At 53.4% G+C, this 25,213-nt stretch overlaps 5 protein-coding genes across 5 annotated transcripts; 1 reads left to right on the forward strand and 4 right to left on the reverse strand.

Moving 5' to 3' along the window:
- Positions 1-595: 595 nt before the first annotated feature.
- NECHADRAFT_101296 (uncharacterized protein) lies at positions 596-3,751 on the forward strand (the record flags this gene model as incomplete). The annotated part of the gene is made up of 3 exons (XM_003048715.1): positions 596-1,027; positions 1,092-3,313; positions 3,367-3,751. 3 exons carry the CDS (start codon positions 596-598, stop codon positions 3,749-3,751), a joined length of 3,039 nt encoding a protein of 1,012 aa, XP_003048761.1.
- Positions 3,752-6,667: 2,916 nt separating this feature from the next.
- NECHADRAFT_47179 (uncharacterized protein) lies at positions 6,668-8,124 on the reverse strand (the record flags this gene model as incomplete). The annotated part of the gene is made up of 2 exons (XM_003048906.1): positions 6,668-7,837; positions 7,909-8,124. The coding sequence occupies 2 exons, from the start codon at positions 8,122-8,124 to the stop codon at positions 6,668-6,670; spliced, it is 1,386 nt and encodes a 461-aa protein (XP_003048952.1).
- Positions 8,125-10,106: 1,982 nt separating this feature from the next.
- Positions 10,107-12,434, reverse strand: NECHADRAFT_47031 (uncharacterized protein; the record flags this gene model as incomplete). The annotated part of the gene is made up of 1 exon (XM_003048907.1): positions 10,107-12,434. The coding sequence occupies one exon, from the start codon at positions 12,432-12,434 to the stop codon at positions 10,107-10,109; it is 2,328 nt and encodes a 775-aa protein (XP_003048953.1).
- Positions 12,435-15,251: 2,817 nt separating this feature from the next.
- On the reverse strand, positions 15,252-17,473 carry NECHADRAFT_46552 (uncharacterized protein; the record flags this gene model as incomplete). The annotated part of the gene is made up of 2 exons (XM_003048908.1): positions 15,252-17,302; positions 17,356-17,473. 2 exons carry the CDS (start codon positions 17,471-17,473, stop codon positions 15,252-15,254), a joined length of 2,169 nt encoding a protein of 722 aa, XP_003048954.1.
- Positions 17,474-22,860: 5,387 nt separating this feature from the next.
- Positions 22,861-24,601, reverse strand: NECHADRAFT_83784 (uncharacterized protein; the record flags this gene model as incomplete). Its single annotated transcript, XM_003048909.1, has 2 exons — positions 22,861-23,049; positions 23,093-24,601. 2 exons carry the CDS (start codon positions 24,599-24,601, stop codon positions 22,861-22,863), a joined length of 1,698 nt encoding a protein of 565 aa, XP_003048955.1.
- Positions 24,602-25,213: the final 612 nt, after the last annotated feature.

Raw genomic sequence — 25,213 nt, forward strand, 5'->3', positions numbered from 1 at the left:
GCTCTTGCCCCGCCTAGTGTCCAATGCTTGCACCTGCGCCTGCGCCTGCGCCTGGCTGCGTCTGCGGGAGACTGGGGACTGCCTGGGGAGCACCACCGGCCGGCTGCTTGTCGCTCGCTGCAAGTTACTTGTCGGGTCGCGCTTGCCTGTAACTTGCATAGGCTGGCACCTGCCCTGCTGGCACCTGGGCACCTGGCATCCGGCACCTTGCACCCGGCATCCTATGTACCTTCCCTGCACCTGCACCTGCCTGCACCTGCAGGCCTGGGTCTGGGACTGAGTGGCACCTGCTCAGTCCGAAGCAAAACCAGGACTTAGACCGCGCTCGACTTGGAGCCTCGAGACTCAACTCTCCAACATTTACATCTCGTGCCTCTTCCACCTTCTCCCAATCACCACTCGTTTTTCGGCCTCTTTCCCCCGCCAATTGCCACGGGCAGGGCGATGCTTTGTCCGCGGTGAAGGCCTTCTCTTCCCTCCCCCGTCCTCGTCTTCGTTGTTCGTCCGCTTCGTCCCTTCCTCACAATAGCGCACACATGGGCTGCCGCTCTTTGACTTGACGATCGACGCTCACCAGCAATCCCAGACTGCCATGATGGCTGTCGCCGACGACATGCCGACCACCGCTCTACGCGGTTCTGACCGCGAAGACTTACCGCTCGCGGATTACATCTTGCGCAAAACGCAGTTCCTCTACGCTCTCGTCCTGCTCACTGCCTTCATATCTTGTGCCGCATGGTACAGCGTCGTCAACGCCAAGAAGCAGGAAGATCTGGTCCAGCCCACCGTCAAAGGGCCCGGAGGCAAGCCATTGCCCATCACCAAGAAGAAGCGCTCTCGCGATGGCGCACGTAAGATTGGCCCCGGCTTCGGCCGCACCGCGAAGAACGTCTTCCGCTCTCTCGCTGCCATTGTGTTTCTGTGCTATGTTGGAAGCGCCTCTTTCATGTTTTACCATGCTTTCTGGTACGAAGACCCCTACCGCTGGTCAAAGGAGGGGCTGCCGTGGGCTGGTGAATGGAGCGTGGTAGGTGACCCCTCGACACATCTTGACAATGCCATTGTGTCCCAAGCTGACCCAATTTTCCCAGGTTCACATTGTTGGTGCACTTTTCTTTCACCTCTATATCCTCATCTCGCTCTTCGATTGGCGCAAAGGGCCCAATATCGTCCACTTCATTGTCTGGATTCTCGCTTTTATCGGCGAGATTATCCTCTTCTCCACGACCGCAGTTGCAGCCGCCGATTGCCACTTCTTCCGATCAGTTCGAAATAAGGATTCGGAAAAGGATGGAAACTGTGTCGACTACTGGACCAAGATTGACCTCGTGTTCTACTTCCTTCGAATCCTACACCTCCTGGCACTCATTGGGGTATTTAGCCTGGCCTGGATTCGAAAGGTCCGCAGCGAGGACAAGAAGGCAGAAGAAGGACGTTCTGCCGAGTCAACCCCGCTGCTTAATGGGCACCGCAGGTTGTACGACACCACAAATGGCCAAACGGCTAATGGCCAGGTGGCTAATGGTCGAGAGCCGAACGGCCGAGAAGCTAATGGCCGTCGCTCACGTGGTAGGACCATCTCGAACGCCCACAGATCGACTGGTTACTCTAGAAAGGACGAATCGACCGCCTTCTATCGACCTGAGAAGCTCCCACACAAGACCTGGTGGGAGTATCTTAAGGGGTACTCCCTCTTCTTCCCCTATCTCTGGCCCAAGGATTCAGCCAAGCTTCAGATCAACGTTCTCATCTGCTTCATCCTGGTCATGCTACAACGCTTGGTCAACGTGGCAGTGCCAATGCAAGTGAAGCAAGTGGTCAATTCTCTTGAGGAGGTAATCAAGTTGGTCGCAGACGGCGAACGACTTAGCATGGATAACTTCCCGCTCAAGGACTTTGTAATTCTCGGGCTGCTGTGGATCCTGCAAGGCCAGTCTGGACTCTTGGGATCGGCGCGATCCATTCTTTGGATCCCCGTTTCGCAATACTCTTACCGAGGACTGACGACAGCGGCCTTTAACCACGTTCACTCTCTCAGTCTCGATTTCCACCTTTCCAAGCGTACTGGAGAGGTGCTGTCTGCGCTTAACAAGGGCGCTTCGATCAACCAGTTTCTGGAGCAGGTGACATTCCAGGTGTTCCCGATGCTTGTCGACCTTTTCCTCGCCATCTCCGTGTTCTACATCTGGTACGGGCCACTGTACGCCGAGATCAACCTAGTTGATACTTGCTGGTATCTCTACATGACCATCAAGATGGCCTCGACCCGAGCGGACCAGCGTCGCGAAATGACGAATGCTGACCGCGAGGAGGAAGCAGTGAAGAATGACTCAATCTCTAGCTACGAAACGGTCAAATACTTCAACGCCGAAGACTTCGAGTCCAGACGATACCAGGACAAGGTTGGCGTTTTCCAGAGAGCCGAAGCCAAGGTGCAGATGGGGATGATGTTGATGAACATCTGCCAGACCGTGGTCTTCAACTTGGGTAGGATCATCGTTGCATTAGTCTGCGGCTGGCAGGTTGCGATGGGTCTCCGTACGACGGGTGACTGGTTCATGGTCGTCTCATACCTGGCTCAGCTTCAAGGGCCCCTCAACTTCTTCGGCACCTTCTATCGGACGGTGCAGCAAGCAATGATCTCGGGCGAGAGACTTCTGGAACTTTTCAAGATCCAACCGACTGTGGTGGACACGCCCCATGCAGTCCCACTGGGCAATGACTTTCAGGGACACGTTCGGTGGAACAACGTCAGCTTCTCGTACGACCGACGGAAGCCGGCGCTACGCAATATCTCGTTCGAATGTCCGCCGGGCACCACGACCGCCTTTGTGGGCGAGTCGGGCGGTGGCAAGTCGACCCTGTTTCGCCACATGTTCCGCTATTACGACTGCGACGAGGGCTCCATTGAGCTGGATGGCAAGAACGTCAAGGATCTGACAATCGACTCGGTCAGAGAGAAGATTGGCGTTGTCCCCCAGGACACGACTCTCTTCAACGAGACTTTGATGTACAACCTCAAGTACGCCAGGCCCTCGGCTACCAAGGAAGAAGTGTATGCCGCTTGCCGCGCCGCCAGCATCCATGACCGCATCATGTCCTTCCCCGACCAATACGACACGCAGGTTGGCGAGCGGGGCCTCCGCTTGAGCGGCGGCGAGAAGCAGCGGGTTGCCATCGCGCGGACCATTCTCAAGAACCCTCGCATCATCATGTTGGACGAGGCCACGTCGGCGCTGGATTCTCACACCGAGCAGGAGATTCAGGATAATGTGTGGAATATTGGGCAGGGTCGCACCTTGCTCATCATTGCGTATGTTACACGACTGATATGGTGAAGTGGGCTCTTTGCTAACCTTTCTGCAGGCACCGACTGTCGACCATTACGCATGCGGACCAGATCATCGTCTTGAACTCTGGGGCCATTGTCGAGCGTGGCACTCATGACGAACTTCTTCTGGCCAAGGGCCGTTATGCTTCAATGTGGGAGAAGCAGATCAGAGCAGAGCGAGCTCTGAATGTCGCCCGTGAAGCCCAGCTGAAGGCTGCGAGAGCCGTCCGTAAGGCCAAGATGGGTCCCAAGAAGAAGGCGGATGGATCCATTGACGGTTACAATGGTCTTGGATCCCCTGGAAGCTTGTCGGGCAACGGCTCCAAGGACCACGGGGACGAGACACATACGTCGTCGTCTTCGTCCTCGGATGCTGAGTCGAGCCACAGCGAGCACTCGAGAGAGCGAGAGCGAAAGTGAAGCAACTCGATTGCTTCTAAAGCAAACCAAACATCAGACGCTGCAAGGTCTCTTGGTGTAGGCTCTTGCGCATTAATGCGCAGCTTCTCCGTTATGGGAGACCAGTCGACACCTGGGGGATTCACAACCTCGCAGCGGCATTCTTATCACTCATCCTTTTGATCATGACGCACCTCCAACACCAACATTTCTACTCGGTTTATGAACTGACACGATCCACGTCTACGAAGTTTCGGTTCGGCATTAAGACTGCATCGGATCGGAGTTGAGGAGTTTTTCTTTCTACTGTTTAATGAGTGCGGGCCAGTGTAGCCCAGCTAATAATGTGGCGATGAGTTCTTCGAAAAGAAGCAAATTCGCGAGTGGACATTTTCAATGCCACAAACGAGGAAACACCATTGAGGGATAATGCAATCGAATATGGTTACTCTGTTGTTGTGTGCCAGAAGTTCTGGCACAGTAATATCTGGTAAGGGGTATAGGCGTTTATGGTCATGATGATTTGCTTCGGGTTCGGTATGGCTGCAGCTTCAACTGAGCCGCAAGGAAGGGTGGGAATGAATGGAATGGAAGGGACGTATGGGATGATGGGCATTTTCTCTTTGAGCTCCGACGGGTTCGGCGCGCTCAACATTCTATAGGGCGACGCACTTCTCAGTCTGGAGAAGGGGGATGGTCGAAGATGGATGTTACAGTAGGTCTCAAGAAGGAGGCTTTTAGGCCTCTTAGACAGCAAGACCGCTCGTGCGGGAGGAAATGGCGATGGAATGATTTGCTTTTTTCTTGTTCAAACGACAGGCGACCATGGATTCTGCTTTTTGGGATGAAGAGAAAAACAAAATGGGTATTTCATTTCCACTCTTCAACGGGTTTGATGTTGTCGTCAGGAGACGAAGGGAATATTGATTCGTCGGGGAGGACATGGAATCAGTAGTTTTAGTTTAATGCATGATAGCATGGCATGGCATAGGAGAGGATATACCTAGCATTGGAAGCAAGCGAGCAATGAATCAAAGTTCAATCAGTATAACCAAGAAGTTGTGGTTGATTGTGGATGCCCAATCTTGAGAGTGACATTCTCACCGTCAACAACAATTTGACACATGCTTGAAGCTGACGGGGGTCCCGGTCTGTATAGTTACGACGGTGGTTAACATCCTTGAAAAGGTCCATGTTGAATCCATGTTCATGTTCCTGTTGTTGTTCTGTTGACTGAGGCTGTGCACCCGGTCTTCTCCACCACCACCAGACCCGCCACCCCGGATGCCGGGCTCCACGAAGGGGGGGGACACAATGGGGCAGCGGACGTGCGGACCTTGGGTCCAGGGGGGGAACCACCTTCACCGTCTAACCCCTGAAAAGGTATTTCCATTGACGCCATTGCCTATGGAGGTTATTACTGTACCTTTTGAGAAAAAAAAAAGGGGGGGGGGGGGGGGGGGTTACATTCATGATGGGGGATCTAGGAAGCAAAAACCAGTGTCATTTTTTGTGGGATTTTTTTCTTGATACTACATAGGAAAGGGTATCTTTGAAGCGAGACGCCGGTATTTATACACTTGGTATCTTGTCCGTCGGTAGGATGCAATTAATGTCACTTCTTTTCCTTTTCTATTGTATGCTTGCATGATGCGTAAAAGGCTTGCAGACTAGACATGTATACTTAAAAATTCTGCCGGTATCTAGACGGACTTTGCTTGTAGCCTCTGCATATCTAGGGGGGCGTGTGCAGGAGTTGGGTCTTGACCTAGTGGAGAAGACAAGTAATCGGTGATGAGTGAGAAACAAACAAGAAATAACACATGGTCGCATATCCTATGATGAGATGCATATTCTAGGTACAGTAGTTTAGTAAACAAAGATATTTATGGGGAGACATTCTGTTTTCTCGTATCGGCTTACGCGTGCTTCCGAGTCTTGTGGACGAGCGTTTAAACATTTCCTTCCACATGACGGTTAGAGGCGTATCCAGCGGGCTTTTCGTCATGTGTGAATACATAAATAGAAGATGGAGGGGAAAACTGGGGGTAGCTTTATATACAACGTGTTGACGCGTACTGCGTCTGTCTCGGAACCTGAGAGAGCTGATAAATAGGCGTGTGTCTATGTATAGGACGGTCGTCAAGTGGAGGAACAGATCAAGTAGCGAGCGTAAAGGTAGTATTATTAAAGTGTTCGTACAGATGGTGCCAAGCAAGTAAGTATCATGGTACATGAAGATATAGGTGTGAAAAAAATACATGGCCCGAGGGGACATGGTGTCGTGCGTTGCTTGCTTGCTTCCTTGCTGCATGCAGGTCATGTCATGAGGCTGCTGGCGTGTATAAGAGGGGGGGGGGGGGGGGGGGCAAGCTGCTCCCCCCTGATGACCAGGTCAAGTTCTTTTGGTCTTGGAGACGTCTCGGCTGAGTCTTGATCCTTTCCAAGTACATCTCGAGACAAATCCCTTGTTGTGTTCCCCGTCATATCTTGGATATGACCTCACGAGCCGACTTGCCCGAGCCGGTCTCGCATCAGACCGTGCCGTGTTACGGCAACGCACCATTGATTAGTCCGGACCTCCCGGAGTCCCCCGGAACGCCGGCATGCTTGATACAAAAGCGAGTGTGAAAGTCCAACCGCTCCAAGTTGAACTCCATTCATTACCCCATCCCAGGACTGTCCTGTCCTGCCCTGTCCCCGATGCTGTCCAAACATTTAAAGGGAAGAAATGCAACCATGGCCCCGTTCTCGTTGGCCCTCTTCGCTGTTGGTGGTCATAACATGATGCTGATCCATTAATTCGTCTCGTCCACCCATCCCATTCCATTCCTTCTTGTTTCTTTTGGCGTTTTTCATTCAAAAATGAGGGGTACTACTTCTCAGCAGTTTCCCTCTCACAATGCCTCGACGTATCGTCAAGATGTGTCGAGTTGTCTAGTGCTTTGCGTTGCCGTTCGAAACAGCGTTGCCGTTGGCATGACCGTTAGCATGGCCGTTGGCGTGGCCATTCGCATGACCGTTGGCCTTGGGGGCCGGGGCAGGCACATCTTCCTCATCATCTTCACCCTCACCCTCATCCTCGGATCGGTCATCCTCGAGCTGGTTCTGGACGACAAAGCGCCAGGCAATGCGAACGATGCAGAACAGCCAGAAGAGGTTCAGGGCCTGGAGGGAAGAGAGCAGAGCAGTGGTAATGACCTGGCTCAGGCGGCACTTGTACTGCTGCGTCTCCCAGTTCAGCTCAAAGGGACCGATAGTCTCGAACTCGGTCAGCAGAGACCAGATGATCTTGAGGTTGAGGTAGTGGCGGAGGTAGATCCAAGCCACCATAAAGACACCAAAGTAAGGGCCCACCAAGGGAGAGTCGATGTAGTTGAGCGTCTTGGAAGTGGCCAGGAAGAAGTCGCTAATGTCGTGGGTGACATAGACGGCCAGGCCAATGTAAGTAAAGTGGAAGCGGTAGCTGAGACCGATGAGTCCCAGAGTGACAATGTGGTGACCGACAAGCTCCTTGAAATCCTTGCGAGGCTTCTCCATACCCAGGACGAGGACAATGGCCTGCTGAGCCCAGTAGGCAGCCTCAAAGAGATAGTAGAACTTGACAGGAGCGAGATGAGTCTGGTGGGGGAACCCCTCATACATGCCGCGGGTGTTGAAATACCACACGGGAGTATGGCTCATGACCCAGAGACCAAAGGGACCCAGGACACCAAAGTAGATGGCCGTGTACACCTGCTCCATGAAACGGGCCTTCTTGCCACGGCTGAGGTTATACCAGCGAGCGAGCGGTGAAAGGAGCTCCTGCATGATGAACTCGCGAGTGAAAGACAGGACAATGGTATAGAAGGCGACAAAAGCGATATCCCAGCGACCCTTTCCATACTGAGCGGGCTCGTTGGGATCGTCCTGAGGCAGCTTGTACGAGAGGAAGATGAAGTGGTGGATAGGGTTGGACTCGGTAGGGTTGATGGCGTATCCGGCGAGGAAGCACAGGGTGAGAACAGCCGGGAGGACGAAGGTGTGCTTGATCATGGTCTGGCGAGCTCGAGCAAGGAGGCCGCGAGCACGTCGGCGCTTGGAAAGTCGCTTATGGCCGGACTGAAGCTGCATGTCAGTATACCTGAGATGTTTGCGACCAAGTCAATTCCAAGGCTCACCTGGCCGCTCTTGTCAACGGCATCGAGACTGGCACGACTCGTGGCCAATGCCGGGGCACCCGTGTCGCCGCGGATGTCGCCTCCGAGGGCACTGCTCTTGCGCCGCCTCCGCGCGTCGCTGATGGATGCTTCAGTGGCTGTGGTGTTGCTGACGGAGCTGCTGGGTGCGAAGCGACGCTGGTGCAGCTGGTCGTTTGCTGTGTTTAGCAGGGGAAAGGGCTCTGAGCCTGACATGGCTGGTTGTGTCGTCGTCGTTGATGATGTGTCTTGCTCCGTCATGTATTTGCTGCAAGAGTTGAATCTCGACTTTTCTGGGGTTTCGGCTCCCTAAAAAACAAGGGGAGTTTGTGGTTCCCTCCTATGCGCCCCTATTTTTTTTTTCCACCTCCCGCTCCTCTTATTAGTGTCTCCAAGGTGGAGTTTGTCGCGTGTACTGAAGAATGGATGCCAAGACTTGATTGCAGCGGCGGACAAGAAGCAAAAGTCGTTGGAAAAAGGAGTCGCAGGCGTGGAATTGTCTTGATCCTTTATCTGGCGGAGAGGAGACAAATGTAAGAGCAGGTCCGGATTGTGCGGGAGAGCGGATGTGATGGGATGGGATGTCGCGACGGTTTGTATTAGAGGGAAGGGAGATGCGAGGGGAGAGACGATTGGGGATTGGGTGGGTAAGCCGAGGCGGGCAGCAGGTACACGGCGGCGTCGCTGATTGGTCAGCCAGAGTCGGTGGGCTTTCTGGATCAGATGTACAGGGAAAGGAAAGCGTTGGCGACAGGGTTCAAGCCGAGCCTTTTCTTGATGCTGATGATGTCTTTAGCCACGGATCGTCGGGTGCGGGCGTTTTCAAGGCTCCGTCTTTGCTTCTATACCCAGCAGATATTGGCTATACACGGACTCGGCTTCGGAAAAGGCGGGACCCTGTTCCTCTCAATGCGCTGTTGTATGTAATTACTCCGTTACCTTCCCAATGAAACCAACTAATAAAAAGAATCGTGGCAAATAAAAGTTGCACGTAGTGGGACTCTCTAATAAATTGAGATTGACCGAATGTCGTTGGGGTCCTTTCAGGGTCCAGTAATTTAGCGGGCTCCCACTGCCGAGGCCGCCGAACCTTTATTTCTTTCAGGGGATAGAGAGTCAAAGTGCCAACCGGTGCTCCGCGGGGCCCGGGGCATGGAACAAATTGTTTGTTCGCGGAAGCCGAGATGAGTACGAAAAATCAAAGCAAATTCTCTTAATTCAAGTGTCAAAAAAGTCGAGCGATTCGTTCCCTCTTCACCCCCTGTCGCTCAACCACCAAGAGGTCGATCTGTGGGGTCACATGGCCTCCCGTCCTCCAAAGAAAATCAAGTTTAATCTCCCCAGCAAGAAAATTAAGGGCATGTAAATGCACCATATCTTCCCCTTTTGACGACCATGTCCCCTGCAAATTTTCTTCTCTGTCTGGTGTTTTTTGCCTTCTTTTCTTTTCTTCGTTATCCGGACCTGCCGGATCCTCGTGGCCTTGTCCTTGGCCGCAGATGACATGTGCGTTCGGGAGAGCCCATGCAGCAAATGTACAAAGACGTCATGCCGAGACTCATCGTTAAAGGCTACGAATAGTGTGGCTGGGTTATTCTGTCAGCCTTTAAATCCACTTCCGCGGATAGGACAGTAAGCACAGCAGCAGAGCGAGAGCGAGCTGACATACAGTACTGTACTGCACACGTCTCATGTCATCATGTCGACTGACTGACAACAACCCATGCTTCCCACATACAGTGATATCTTGAGAGTCGAACACGGTCATCCTTGGACCGCTCTGTGGTCAATGTTTCCCCACATCTCAAAGTGAAATCCCTTTCATCACTGTCAGACCACAAATGCGTAAATGTGTATCATACTGATGATATTGACGACTATAATACTATGGCCTACTCGTACATTCGAGGCCATCTCTGCAGATATATACACGTTCCCTTCTGCCCATTTTCCATAACGCCGTATGCCATGACTCAAGGCCATTCCCCAAGTTTTAGATGCCATGTTGATCTTGTATGAACCAAGATCGCAACCATGGCCATCTCCATCCCGTATGTAATATAATAAAGGCATAATGATGTAGCCGCCTTCTGGGTATCTCGCACACGCAAATGCTCCCAAACTAAACATGCCGGTCTACTGCCAGCCGTACCAACAACGCCTCGCTAGATGCAATAGTAATGACACAAATGCTTCGCTCAAGTCGCTCGCTGCGGGCCAGGCGAGTCCAAATCTTGTCGCCGGTGATCAAGTGATGACCTTTCTGACACCGAGTCCTCGTCGCCAGAGTAGTAATAGTCATCCTCGTACATCACCCTGGGCTGCACGCCTCGCCATAGCGGCGGGTTGGTGGCTGGGATCGGAACCTCGCCTAGTTGGCTTCCTGACAGCGTGCTTCGACTCCTGTCCAGCTGTGTCACTTCTCCTGATGCTTCTCGAGACATGCTGCTGTGGCTGTCGTTGTTGTTCGTAAGCCCTTCTCTGCTGCTCGATTGTTGATCTGCCGTATTTAGCTCCTCCTCTTCAAGAACCTGCTGGAGCGCGGCCCCTCTTCGTGGAGGTGCTGGAATCACCGTCACAGGAAGGCTCTCTGTGTTGGGTGCTGACCGCACTCGATCCCGCAGCTTCTCAGCTTGGTTTGCTGCAAAGTCCTCCAGACGAGCCCTTAGATCCCACCTACTTGGTACGGTTGTCCGTCCCTCGCGTTCGGGTTCTGGTATATGCTGCGAGTGCTGTGCAACCTCCTGTGGCGGATCCTCACTCGAACGACGGAAAATCGGGCTGGCAAATGTGAGATTCCGCCAGCCACCATGAGTCGGGCTATTCGGTGTGTTGGCCTCCAGGTCTACCGGTTGACGGGCTGCAGGCGAGACAACATGGCCATTCTGTACTGAGGCTGGGGCCTGATTGGGAGGAGTAGGCTCGTCGTTCGTCTGGTGACTCTGAGGGATACTGTTTTGTCGGCTCAAATCCACCATACTTTGTTGTGGTAGAGGTTCAGGTGTTCGTGTCGTCGCCTCTGATGATGGCGGATATCGTACGGCATAGACTGTACTCGCCGCGCTAGCTGTGTCGGTTCGACTGATGGGCGTTACTGCCGGTGCTGGACGGGTTGGCCAGATCGTGGGCCGTAGGATGTTACCCATGCCCCTCTGTCCTGACTGCTCCGTAGTTTCCTGAGCACCCTCGTTATCCTGCCCACGATATCGACCGGTAATGGCGGAAACGTTGGCCCATCCATTGGCTGCACCTGAAGATGCTTGTCCTCCACCTCCGCCGCCACCACCGTTGCCGCCGCCTCCTCCTCCACCTCCTCCCTTTCTTGTCTTTCGATTTCGAAGCCATGGGAATTCGGCCGCATTGATCTCGAGCGTGTCGTCGCCATCGAATACTTCCCGGCCGAGGATACCATCCTTCTTCTCCTCACGCTCCAAAGCCTCAATTCTTTCCACCCACTCCCATACAACCACACTGGCGGCTGCTGCGCCAACCCATCTCACATAATCTCCCCATCCAGTAAATTCGGGTTGTGAAATATCGAGAATGAAAAAGACGACGGGAATCAAAATCGAAGTGATCGAAATGATTGCGACGAGGGTAATGTTCTTCATAAAGGGGTGATAGAATGCGTAGCGCTTCTTCATGAGCGCAAAGTAGACAACCCACGCCGCGTATAAGAGTCCCAATGACAGCTGAAAGAGGTAGCTGAGGGCGGGGACGGGATGTACAAAGTTTTTGGGTCGAACGTTGGTGTTGATGCCGTTGTCCGAGTACTGAAAGCTAGTAATTGCGCTGAAAATGACATCAAGGGTGATGAGCGCAAAAGCAACCCATTTGATGATGATCTTTTCTCGCTGGCGGGGAAACAGTCGAATCAAAGTCTGTACTTGAGCAAGCCAGAGGAACGTGTCTGAGACAAGACGGATAACCTTGAGTTCCACGCTGTTCATGACCTCGTCCTGCAGCTGCTTCGCGTTCTGGATCCCCCACGTATACTGATTCTGAGCCACCTGGAATGTGTCCGCGGAGGCGATGGTAAGTGAAATGGCGACAGTCAAAGCGGCCACCTTTTGCAGCCAAGGACGTCCGCCAATGCTGACGCTGCTGGACGAGCTGTGGGTGAAACCGGATCGCCGGCCGAGGTAGACAACGCCTCCGTCGAGAAAGGAGCGAGGGGTGACGAAGAGCATAACGACGAGCATGTAAGCCGTGACGGTGGTCGCGGCGAGGGCGTAACATATTGGAAAAGTTGAGGCGTAAAAAGGATCGCGGAAATCGGAAAATTTGGGACTGCTCTCAGATGCCTCGTGCTGAGTGAGGCTACTCTCATCGCCCGAAGCCTCCACGGCGATCCGAGGAACGAGATTCACAGTCGGGCAAGGAATCTGGAAGACGGCGGGCTCGATCAAGGGGACTGGGACGCCCTGGGGCCCCAATGTCATGACCCCGGCGGCTGGTAATAGAGTCGTCGTGCACAGCGCCGGCAGCGCCGTGATGGTCGCAGAGACCAGCTGGCTGGCGTCCATGGTTGCGGCTGGCCGGTTATCAAAGGGGCAACACGCAACGGAACGGCCAGCCGCGAGCGACGGGATTCGCGAAACGGTTGGATGTTGAGGATTAAATGGTCGCCATGGGAAAGGAAGAAATCGTTATTCGCGTTTTCGATCGCTGTTCAATTTGTTGTCGCTTGGAAACTCGAATTCGACTCGTCGCGAGGGTATTTCGGTCGGGGGGTCAGACGAGTTCTGTTCTCGGTCGCGGTTTGAGAGGGATCGTGGGGCGGGAGAATTAGACGCGGGTCCTCGGGGGTTTGGCCGTGACGAAGGGGTTATTAGGCGATGGTGTCAGATTGCAGAAGACGCCAAGTCTCACAAGCTGACGACGACGATAGGACCTTGACGAATTTGCGACTTGGGGACACAGGCGCGTTGGATTGAGAGTCAAAAAAGGTGCGAAGCCGGGAAGATGGTTAGGTGAGTCGGGTTCCAGGTTTTGGTGGAACGTGCCGCTGAACAAGGGACCCGGAAAGACACAAGTTAAAATCAAGCTGGGCTCTCCTGGCACTGTCTAGTGGGGAGGGGCGACCGATGGATGGAATTAGCGATGGAGATGGGATGGAGGCTGTGAGTCTGGGCGCCGAGAAGTCTTGGCTTCTTTGGAGTCGATCGCGCACCCCTTGGTTGGTCCCGCGCGATAAGGGTGAGATGGATGGATCGAGCCGTGGCGATCTAGAAGGTTCAGAGAAGCCTTGAGAACGACGTCAATGAAGAAATTTCGAGCGAGATTCAAGAGGTTCGAGATTGTGTGTGTGATCGGATGTCTTTTTTCCTCTTTATCTTTCCTTCGTTCGTAAAGAATGAGACACAAGTCCAAGCTCAGCGCGTGGGAAAACTGGGGAATCGACCTGGGTTTTATTAGGCGGGACACCTATTTCTCCAAACGAGGAGCACCTAACGTTATGGGCTACCTTAGTTTTTTAGCCTCGACTGCGTGCTTCTCTCTCTTCTCAGTTGATTGTGGCATTGGAGAAGCGAAGGGGGGCGGATTGCACGTCAGGTTACCTTGACGGGACGAAGCGACGCACTGTACTGTGTGTGATATGGAGCCCCAGAGACACATGGTACAGTATGAAGATTGACTGGTTTCTTGAAGGAGGACAAGATGTGCCAGATGGTCTTGATCTTCCTGATCATCATTGCCGTGGTGCTATTCTCCTCCGTTCAAGTACAAAATCAACCGTTGCTGGCCGTTTTCTGCATAATCTGGGCTGCTGGTGCGCACAAGCTTTCCGGCCCGTCCTACAACGGCCACGCAGGTTCTTGACAGAGTTCAAGATGCGAAAAGGCAACCCGTTGGAATGCAGCAGCTTGACGAGCCAGGAGGTCGGGACCTTGTGGGATATACACACTGTGTGCATTCTCGGCTGGGGAGGTGTAACCCCGCCATCCATCACGTCAAAGGATCAGTGGTGTGAACCCCGGTCGCATGGTTGTTGTTCGTTTTTTATGGAGGATGTTGGGTTTCTTTGCTTTTTCTCATCTCAACCTGATCATATCGCCAGAATAGAGAATACATCTTGCAAGAAACACAGCGATTTCATCCCCTCTCTGTTACTGCATTATTTCTCTCCCTGGTATCTCCCCCTGCAGGGAACGTGAGTCGATACCCGTAGGAACCTGCAGGACGCTCTAAATCGCAGTCAGGTAAGCCACCGACCCCACACCCACTCAGCCACCCGCACTGTGCACCCTGGGGAAAGGATCGACGATGCTAAATTCTGTTCAAAGGGCTGATTCAGACGATAAATTCTCCAGATGACGGGCATTAACTCTATACTAGGGACCTGTTATTAGAGAAATCTTTACTTGATTGTCTTGCGATCTACCATGCGAAACCCCAATTCAGCTCTCATCACTGCGCAGATGACACTTACCTAACCAAAGCACCCATGACACCACAAAGCACCTAATCTGGTGAAACTCACTTTTTGGCTGAATCTCGTCCGGCCCGCCCGATGAACTTTAAACAACTAACGAATGATCAAGACCCAGGCTGAATATTTGGTCGTTTCTTCTATCCTTCTAGACCGTCGGAGCAAGCCCGAACAGGCATGTCGTCAATGGGTTTGTTGGCGATCCATTGCGACAGTAGCCTTTTGACATCCGCCAGCCCACTGTCGAGTTGGATACTCGAGTATAGCCAGCCCATACAGACCACCAGTAGATTAGTTACTTGTAGAGCCAACCTCTGCCTCTTCAAAGGCCAACTTGAACTCGTACAATTGTCGAGTCGTCCATCATCATGGAACTTGCATCCTTTGTTCTTCAACGTCACACAACCCTCTTCGTCATTCAATCAAGCTTTTCCACTGCCAAGACTGCGCAGGGGGCCAAACACCCAAGTCTTGGCAAAGCTTAGTTGTCGTCTGTCCCGCATCTTGGCCTTTGCACAACACAACGCTTCTCCAGACTCTCGGGTCGGGTCCCATTCTCCAACGTCGCATAAACGACGTTGCCGTGCATCCGTCAAAGATAAACTCTGCAGATCCAGTCTGCGGCATTGCTAGCACCGGAAATACGAATACGGCACCAAGAAAAGAGAAATATAAAAGATAAAACTCCTGGGTATTGATTGGTATCTCTCAACCTCATCCATGCATTTACCATGTCCATGTCCCCAGCAAAAGCCCTCTCGCGCTGGGAACCAAAACCACCAACGCCAAACGTTCGTCCTTTTAGTCATGCAAAAACACAAAAGCCAATAACTTGCGCTTCCCCTCCGATGCTGTTCCATGTTGGCCCCTCATGTCCATCGTGATGCCTCTTGCTTAATTTCCAAACACTCTATTCCTCCTCATAGTCGGTTTCCTCCTGCTGTCCATCTCGATACTTCATCTCGAGCACCCACTTCTCGTCAAAGTCGATACCGCGGCGGATCTTAGTCCCGGCCTTTCGCCAGACTGCGCTGCCTAACCCAATATCGGCAATGAAAAGGCGCCACTCGTCCTCGTGTGTCGCAGTGTTGAGGTATTCAGGGTCATCCTCGCCTGGTGGTGTTACAGCTTCGAGCAAGCCGCGTTTGGGTGCACCCATCGCAACCACGTACCGCGGCTTGACAAAGAGACGGCTGCCATCAATGACTGCCACTTTGCCAGTAGTAGGGTCGATGCCTGTTGGCACATCAACGGAAAGGACGAATGCCTCGTTGCGATTTGCCCATTCCATCAGTTCGTAGACGGTGGCCTGGTCTCCCGTTCGCAGCTCTTCGAATGAAATGGTCAACCCCAGAAGGGCATCGATGATGAGAGCGATTGACACAGGCGATCCTGATGAGGCGCTCTTTCGTAGGTGCTCAAAGAGATCGGTCTTGCTGAGGATTTTACCCCCGAAAGCCCGATACAGCTGGATCTGCTGTCGGAGATCCTCCAGCAAGTCTCGCTCGCGCTCAATGCCCACCAAGCATACCATCACATTGACGTTCTTGTTCCGCATATGCCTGGCTGCGGCAATCGCTCGGATACCAGATTTGTTGTTGCCAGCCAGTATCACAACCGCCGGGCTGCTCAGCACGGCACTGGCAGATGGATTGGCCCTAGCAAGGCCAAACCGCACCTTGATGGCAGGATCCGACAGCGCCTTGAAAGCCACCTCGGCAATACCCCGTCCTCCGTTCTCTGCCATGAGCGGTTCCGACAGCCCAACTTCGTTTGCGGCAATGTTCTCGAGATTTAGCATCTGCAGCGCCGAAACGGTTTCGAGTCGTTTGTGAGAGGGGACGAGGTATAGACCGGGTGGCTGACCTTGCTGTCTCCTGCCGTCAGTACTGCGCGACTCTGGTCGAGAGATGGACAAGCGAGAAAGATGGCTTGAACGTACGCCCGAGTTGACACGGCTTAGTGGGATACCACCAGGCGCTGCAACGGCACTTGCCTTGCGTGACTGTGATCTCTTCGAAGGCCCCGACTTGCTGTCAGCTCTTCGATTGCTCTGGCCGCTCCGCATGTCCCGCGCTGATAGTCTGTCTGCCTCATCCGCTTCGCTATTCCAAAAATCTGCGTTCTTGCCAGTTGTTGGTGGCAGATCAAGAACATTTTCCGTGTAATGCAGGTTCTTGCCACCTGCTGTTCCAGGCTTTGGTCGACGGTTGTGAGCTACTAGTCGGCTGGCATCGTCGACCTGATCCTCCTTTCTCATCTGATCAAAGATGGTGCGCTTGTCAAACTTGGCCAGGTTATTCTCAAAATCAAAATCGCCCATCTCTTCAGTGACATCCTCAGATGCCCAACCATTGTCGAATGCCCCTTTTCGCCCCTTGCCGTTTCGCTTCAGAGAGTTGAATGGCTGGAAGGACGCCGTACTCTGAAGAATAGGAGTCTGCCTCCAGCCCTTGCCTCGGCCACTAGCGGGCGAGCCATCAACAGGCTGACCATCTTCCTCGATGCGCTGGCCCTTTCCTTGCTTAGACTGACGAGAGCGCCTGTTCTTCTTCTTAGTTGATGGGGCATCCTGAGGCCCAACAGACTTGTCATCGGTCAATCCAGGGACTGGTTCGGTGACGGCCAAGTTGCTGATGGAGCCGGACAAGTCATGATCGGGGGTAGGTCGCCCTGGTGTAGAGAGCGCCGCAATGGGTTGAACAGCGTGCAGCTCTGCCCTTCCATCTCCCAGATCGATGAATTTCCCATCCGAGCCCGAGGGCGTCGCAGACATAGGTGGTCTTGCTAGACTGAGAATCGCAGGGTCGACAAAGGCGGTTTGCGATGGCGGTTGCGAAAAGGAAGGCGCGGCGACAGGTTCGGCAGGCGCATCATCCGTCTTGATCTCGGACAGATCAGCAATATTACCGGCATCGATATGCATTTGAGGGCGCCATTCCTTGGTTCCTGTGACGAATACTACAATCCTAGTTAGCATATGCTTCGAAGTAGAGGAATCATGACGCGCTCACCATTCGTCAAAGTGAGGCCGCTGCCCGCCTGGACATCTCTCACTGTCCCCGTGAGTTGACAGTCCGCAGGCTCGCGGAGCACCACCCGCATGTGCAGGCCGATGAATTGGTTTGCCATGTTGTAGGAGTGCGGTGCAAGAGATTGGTTCCCGGATGCCTTGCTGCGATGACCCTGTTATTGGAAGACGGTCAAGCTCTAGACGTCATCAAATTCCCAGACCCCAGGGCACAAAGGCTAAATCAGGGTGGCGCAGTGTCGGGGTTTCGCTAGGGTTTCGGGAGACGGGACGTTGGGTAAACTCTTGGAGAGCGTGGATCGGGCTGTCTCAAAGGCGGGGATGAAGCGAGCGAGCGGTCGAGATGGTCGACCCGGAGACAGATGAAGGATCGAGTTTCTCGGACCGTGGGATGGAGCACAACGAGGGGAGGGGGAGGGTCGAAGCGTCCGGTCGTGAGAAGAGCCGTAGAATGTCAGGCAGCCAAAAAGTCGAGATGTTTGATGGCTACACGGTATCGATTCTGCGCCAAAGGATTTTCGGCGAGGAAGGCGATCGGATTTTGGGATTGCGATGTTGTGGATGGGGTTTGTGAGGTTCAACGTCCCACGCTCTGTCTGGCAAGCTTGCCCCAAGGGCAAAAAGTCTAGGAGCTTATCGATAAGCGCGGCTCAACCGCCGCTTCCCCAAGGGACCTGGAAACTGTATGGAACCATGACCCCAACACAACATGGGTAATTCGATGGAATTAGTGAATGTGCTTATAAATCTGGTTCTGGCCAACTTTATAATATTGTTGCCGCATAGATAAAAGGTTTCTGTATTGGTGTATCTCTGGTTGGAGTCCTATTTCTTCATCCATCACCATTAAGACCAGTCACGAGGACAACAACCATGGGACGGTGTTTTCACCACCATGAATCCGTGGGCCCAATGGGTCGTCCAAAGCCATGACATCCATCAAATTCTTGGTTGATCATGTTTCTAGGTTACTTCAGGCTTCAGGTACCAACCGAAACCATCGCCGAGTCCAGACAGCGTCGCAGGAGAGGGCTAGAACTTCTCAGCATGACAAGCAACTTTCAACACCCCACGCATCCAAGTGAAATGTTCATTGTCATATTGACTTCATGAAGCTCGGATACTCCGAGATTAGATAGATATCTACTTGCCGTCGGCTTGATCGTCTATCACGATCTCCTTGCTCTGGCAACCTAACGCCTAATCCCATCATGGCTCGCTTCTATTTAGAAAAGGAACCCTTCCTATCATACAATGTTTTCCACAACTAAATCAACATGTGCGGGGAGGTCCTGAATGCGCCCATCAATACTCAATAACCATAAGACGCCATCGCCTCTTCCTCATCGTCCAGCTCCACCACCTGACGTGCTGCCTTCTTTGGAGGTGCAGCCCCAAGTCGGTTCGAGACAAGGTCAGTGATAGACTGTGGCTTTTTCCCAATTGCATCCTCAGCACTGTACAGCTGATTGTAGAATTGGATGACTCGAGGGTGAGCCATGACCTTGGACTTTTCGAAACCCAGCACCTGCAGACCTTCCTGGGTTGTTGCTCGACTGAGAGCAACATAGGCCTGGCCCTTCTCAAAGACACGACCAAGGTTGACCTTGACTCGCTCCAGGGTCTGACCTTGCGCCTTGTGAATTGACAATGCCCACGCTAGGATCAGAGGAAGTTGGGTGCGTTTTGCTTGCACCTCTCCATTCGGTAGCTCAACTTTCCACTCTTCAGGCTGGCAGAGAATCACCCGTGATGTGCCGTTAGTTGCCATGAACTGAACGACTGGGAACTTCACTCCGCTCGAGCTTGTGTCAGCCTCGCGACTGAATGACTTGAGGAGCTTCCTTCGGGCCTTAGCCATAGGATCATCGTCATCGAATTCGTCAACCGACGTCATGTCGAATGTTTTCTCGTCTGAGAATCCGATGACCTTGCCAAGTGAGCCGTTGACCAGCGACTCATCCAAGTTCTTGATCAGCATCACCTGCGCGTTGATCTTCAGATCAATGCTCTTGGGTGCCATCATGTTCATCAACAACTTGTCTCGAATCTCTTCTTTACCAACGTCCATGGCATCGTACCGCCGGACCGTGCCGGGGAGCTCTCTCAGTCGCCTTTCGTTGGATCCCTCAACTTCATTCCGAGTAGAAAACAACTCCGCAGTGCCCACGCCATCGTCGAAGCTAAGTGGCCTTGACAAAGATTTGAAAGACCGTACGGTATCTTCGCTGATTCTGCCCAGACGCATCTCGTTGAGCATATTGGCAAACTTCGGATCTCGTTGTCGGAAAACCTGTGTGAGTCCAATGGTGTGATCGATCGAAGTTGTCCAGGTGGATGCATCAAAGGCAAACTTGGTCTCACGCTTCCCTCCGTCAGGAACAGGTGGAAGCTGGAAAAAGTCACCTGTGATGATGAGTTGGATGCCACCCCATGGCCTGCCATTGTTGCGGATCGTTCTCCCAATCTGAGACAACTTGTCAAACAACTCTCCATCCACCATTGAAACTTCATCAATGACCAGACACTTCGTTCTCAACCAACGGTTCTTGGCCTTCTGGTTCCGTCGGATCTTCTTGACCAGAGTCGGAACATCTTCCTTGCCAAGGCCAATGCCTGAGAAGCTGTGGAGTGTAATACCACCAATGTTACACGCAGCAAGTCCAGTTGAGGCAGTGACGGCGACTCGCTCGGGGTCTTTGGCATACTTCTTCTTCAGTTCAGTGATGATGGCTCTCATCAACACAGACTTTCCTGTTCCGGCAGCACCAGTGAAGAAGACGCTCTGGTTATTGTTGACAACAAGGTCCAAAACGTGTCTCTGTTCCTCACTGAGGGAAATGGCAAAGTTGCCCTTGGACTTGGAATGTGAAGTGCTGATTTCCTGAATTTCGTCCGTGGACAAATCGTTGTTTGCCGTAGGCTGATCTTGCTGACGCTGGTTTCGGAATTGTTTCTTTTGCTCCTTGACGGCACTAGCAGTAGGATTCCAGAACTCTTTCCGTTTGTTGGCCGGAGTCTTGGCACCAAAATGGTCCTCCTCATCCTCCTCGGGTTGTTGCTGTTTGAAAGTGGAAGGGAGGACTCTCTTCTTCGCTTTCTTAGAAGCGGGGACGTCGACCAAATCCTTATCGCCAGAAGACTCGCGTTTTAGAGATCCATTTGTTGTGGTGGAGGTCACGGATGTGGTCCGCGTCGGTGGTAGAAAGTGAGATACAGGAGACGAAGACCAGTCAATGGGTTTCGAGGCTTGCGATGTCGGTGGAGGGGGCATGTGCTCGTTGGAGGGCTTGGAAGGAGTTGCTTTTGGGAGCACCGGCAAAGCTGAAGGAGCTTTAAAGTCCAAATCCAACTCGTCATCGTCGCTAAAATCGTTCTCGCAGAAGAAGACGCCTGCTTTGGAGTTGGCCATGACATCCGCTTCGGTCAGATCGATAACGTCGGGATCCTGCTGGAATGAATCCGATCCTCCGTATAGCGAGGCCAATGAGCCTCCGGCAGCACTGGCCGCCAGTCTGGTCACTGTAGGTTGGTTCATGTTGTTGGATCGACTATCGAGAGGCTTCGGAAAAGGGTGGGCGGTCCTCGCCGACACTGCGGCAGCATTTGGCTTCTTGAGTTGCTGGCGAATGTCGCCATTGTGCTTAGTAGGGCTGCTTGGGGGGAAGAACGCCTTGGCCGATTGGCTCCTTTGGGGAGGGCCGTTGGCCTCGTACTTGTCGCTGGCCCTGGCTAACATGGATTCGAAGACGGGGGAGGATGAAGGGCGGGAAGTGTGAACATGAGCCAGCTGCTGCACAGCTTGAAGGAGAAGAAAGCCACGTGCCGGCGAGGATCGTATGGGCAGACCGGTAATGCCCACCGTCATAAACTGAACCGGGGCTGAGGATGGGAATTGCGGTCGGTGGTGACTCGACCTGGGGGAGAAGAAGAGAGGAGATGGGGTGGAAGAAGGATTGAAAATGGAAGAGAAGGAAAGAACAGGGCGAAGCCCAGGATGAACAAGCCTGCACTAGAGCCTCAGATGAACAAGAGGGCCATCAAGTGCAAAGCTTCAAAATTGTCATATTTGGGCTGCAGTGATGCAGGACGCGTCGGAGCTCTTAAAGTCGGTGCAACGACAGGCCCAGGTTCACTGCATTTTGACGCGTTCCAGGCGCGACAGCTGCAGCCCCTCAAGAGGCTGATGTCGCTTAGTCACGTGCAATCTTCGCCCCCACAGGATTGCTGCCTGTTGGATGTTATCATTATCACGGCGGCTGAGATCAGGGGTGACATTCAGTTGCAAAAGTGGTCTTCATAATTCGTCAAGTGCCTCTAGGTAACTATTGTTCATCCTGATATGGGTAGTCATTTTGTTCCTCGCCTTCCCTTTCCCAATTGTAATCAGACCCATACTCCACGTTGTAATTATAATCATCATAATCATCCCAAGGCTCGCTTCCACTCTGCATCTGACAAAAGAAAAAGAGAAGTGGCCATGATAGTATATCTTCGAAAATGAGCATCGCCAGTCTCATTTTGCGTCCTTGTCAATCCCTCCTAAAAAAGTCCCTGTCGCGAAGAGGGCGGAGTCGATCAAGGTCAGCGCTTCGTCGCATGTAGTCTCTGGCATCGCCTTCTCGCCAATGGGAATCTCGGCCGCCATGCGAGGAGTCATCTCCTAGAAACTCAAAGAGTCTCGATCTGAGCCCACGGCGATGTCGGAAGCCTCTGTCTCCGAGATCTCTAAGGCGGTCGTTGTCCCGGCGGATCTGTCGCTCATCCTCCCGTCGCGCCCTTTCCAGACGATTCTCCAGACGGGAACTATCACGGTCCGTGTAGATCTGTCTCTTTGCCTCGGAAGCGGAGACAAGACGGGGCGCAAGATTCCGCTGGATAACTCGAGGAGATGGCATGCTCTCTCTTCTCCGTGGGATCCATTCCTCGTCATCCCTATAGGAGTCGCGTCTTGGCGACCTGCTTTCCTCTCTTCGCCGGTGAGGTGAGTCTCTACGTCGATGAGGTGACTCCCTGCGGGACTCTCTGCGGCGGCGTGGTGAATCCCCACGATGGTATGACGACTCTCCACGGCGCTGAGGTGACTCCCTGCGGCGGTGCGAGGACTCTCCGCGACGTGAAGGCGAGCTGAAACGGGCACGCGGCCGAGAGACCTGTCGAGAAGAACGTTCTTCATCTGACTCTCGCTTGCTGCGACGAGACTCTCTAACATCTTCATGTCGATCCTTGCGGGCCCGAGTCGAGCTCTGATCTTGGCTACGTCGTCTTGAACCTGAATCAGAGCTGACGGACGAGGGCCTTGTGCCTTCGCTCTCATCCGCTGAGAAGAGATCGTCTGATGCCACAGAGTCCCGGGAGCTTCGATCCGACGCCTCGTACGTCTTGGACTTGCGACGTTTGTCACCGGTATAAGTGGTAACAGTGATATGGTCCTCCACTGGGGAACCAGGGGCGTTCACCTGGGACCCAACAGGAGGCTTCTGAAGCTTTACTTGGCCATTGGGCGGACGCATTCCTGGTGGCCCAACGCCCGGCTTCTGGGGAGCTGCGTGCGGATCAAATGGTGGTCGGGCTTGAGGATTTGGCATCCTCCCTGGGCCAACTCCTGGTGCATGTGCTGGTGGTGGTGCTCGTCCCGCGGCGTTAGGCGGAGGAGGAGCAACTTGAGGGTTTGGCACTGGACCAGGTCTAGGACCAGCTGGCGGAGGCCCTCGAGGTACAGCAGCACCATTTGGATTCGGGGGCATGTTGGGAGGAGGTCCTCGAGGTCCCGGGGCAGCGTTTGGGTTTGGTGGCATGTTAGGAGGAGGACCTCGCGGCCCTGGGGCAGCATTGGGGTTGGGTGGCATGTTGGGAGGAGGAGGACCTCGGGATCCTGGAGCAGCGTTTGGATTGGCGGGGAGATTTCCTGGACCAGGCCTTGGGGGAGCAACGCCAGGGCGAGGTGGTGGTGGTCTTGTTCCTGGTGCCATGTTTCCAGGATTATTTGGATGTGCCGGATTGAACGGCTTGGCTGGCGTGGCATCCTCGTCGTCGGACTCATCAGCAGAGTCATCATCAGACTCTCCGACAAAATCCGGCTGAGGTTGCCTTGGCTGAGCTCCTGGCGGTGGGCGGTTGCCTGGCATCGCCGGCTGAGGTTGGCCTCTCATATTTGGGTTCATGGGTGGTGCTCCAGGGTTGACTGGAGCTGTAGGGGCCGCATGATTTGGAGGTGGGTGATGGTGGATAGGGGCAGAGCGGGTTGGTGGTGGTGGGTGATGAGGAGTAGGAGGAGACCGAGCTTGTGGTGACGAGGGATGAGGAGCAGGAGTGGAATAGATCGGTGCTGGATGGGGAGCAACAGGAGAATAGCTCGTTGTACCTGGGCGGATGTGGACTGGTGGCGCAGGCATATCACGCCTCGCCTTCCGCTGGTTCTCCTCTTGAAGCATCTTCAAGCCATTCTCTCCCTTGGCGGGAGTTCGCTTGAGGTAGATGATGATGGCTTGTCTCTCCTTTCGAGGAGATCTGCTTCTGCTGTAGTGTTTTCTGGACTTTCTGCTGTGATGATGCTTGTGGCTCCTCCTCCGTCTGCCAACTGAGACTGAGCGGTCATCCAGTCTTCGATATTGAGACTCGAACTGGGCCAAGGTGACGATGTACCGAGAGTCAAGTTCTTGTCTGGCAAAGTCATCCAAAACAAGCTCGATCTGGCGTTGGATGGTGACATCCTTGGCTCTCTTCTTTTCATAGACCGGCTTCGTATCCCTCATGAGCTGGGCAACTCTGCGCCTGGCATCTTCTTGGGGATAGTCTGACTGGACGAACTGGTGAACCCTGTCCCATGAAGGCTTCAGGGGATACCCCTGAGCGTCAACATCGTTGGGGTTGCGAATCCTCTCGAGGCGGATGACATAGTATTTCGAGAGGATCTCGCGGGCATCAGCCTCTGTGAGGCGTTCATGCCGAATATCTGAGATGGGGACGGCATCTCTTGGACGCAGGTCCCGAGGGACTGCGCCTGGGGGTGGGGAAGGGATACTAGCATAGCTCGAGCGAAGGCTTGACGAAGAGCTAGCATATGATGAAGAAGTGTGGCGGGAGCGAGCAGGCGGGGCCTGGTGGAAGGGAGCAGGGCCCCTGGCTCCCTGAGGCATGGGAGCACCCTGTGGAGGTGCTTGAGGCTGGTGATGCATGGGGGCTGGGGCGTTGTGAGGCATGGCTCTGGCAGGGTATTGCCTGGACATGGTTGAAGGGGTTTGTGATTGTCGATCAACAGAGTTGTGGATTTTCGTGCCCAGTTTGGGAGTTGAAAGATGAGGCGACGATGGGCAAATATATCTGCCTCGATGTGTAGGCAGATGTGAATTGAGCAAGTATCAAGTTGGTATGAAATGTATGGGCAACTGGGAGCTTCGCCACGCTCAAGAAAGTGAGGCGGTCGATATATTGCGAGTTGGTGTGAGCTAGTATTGGGATGGAGGGCAGACTCTTGAAGGGCAAAGCAAATATGGTGAGGGGTAGAGCTCAACCCTGGAAGGTCTTGTGAGCACTTGATTGCAGTTTGTATAGAAAGATGGAAGGATTGTGTTGTTGTGGTTGTTGTTGTGAGTGATGCTGTTTTTCGAGATGGATGTTGAGGGAGAATCGGCTTCTATTTAATTCTCTCTTTCAAGACATAAAGAGCCTGATTGTTTCTACCCAATCCTCAATCGACAGCAGACACAATTCATCGAGACGGCAGAGCTCCTGCACCTCAAACGAATGGTATATCGCCATGTTGGAAAGCGAACCGTTGTTTCGAGGGTGAGGTGGTTCGCATATGCCACTTACGAGGCAACCAGGCCAACAAGCAGCAG

The sequence above is a fragment of the Fusarium vanettenii genome (assembly GCF_000151355.1).
Source record: "Fusarium vanettenii 77-13-4 chromosome 8 genomic scaffold NECHAsca_10_chr8_2_0, whole genome shotgun sequence".
Classification (NCBI taxonomy): Eukaryota; Fungi; Ascomycota; class Sordariomycetes; order Hypocreales; family Nectriaceae; genus Fusarium; species Fusarium vanettenii.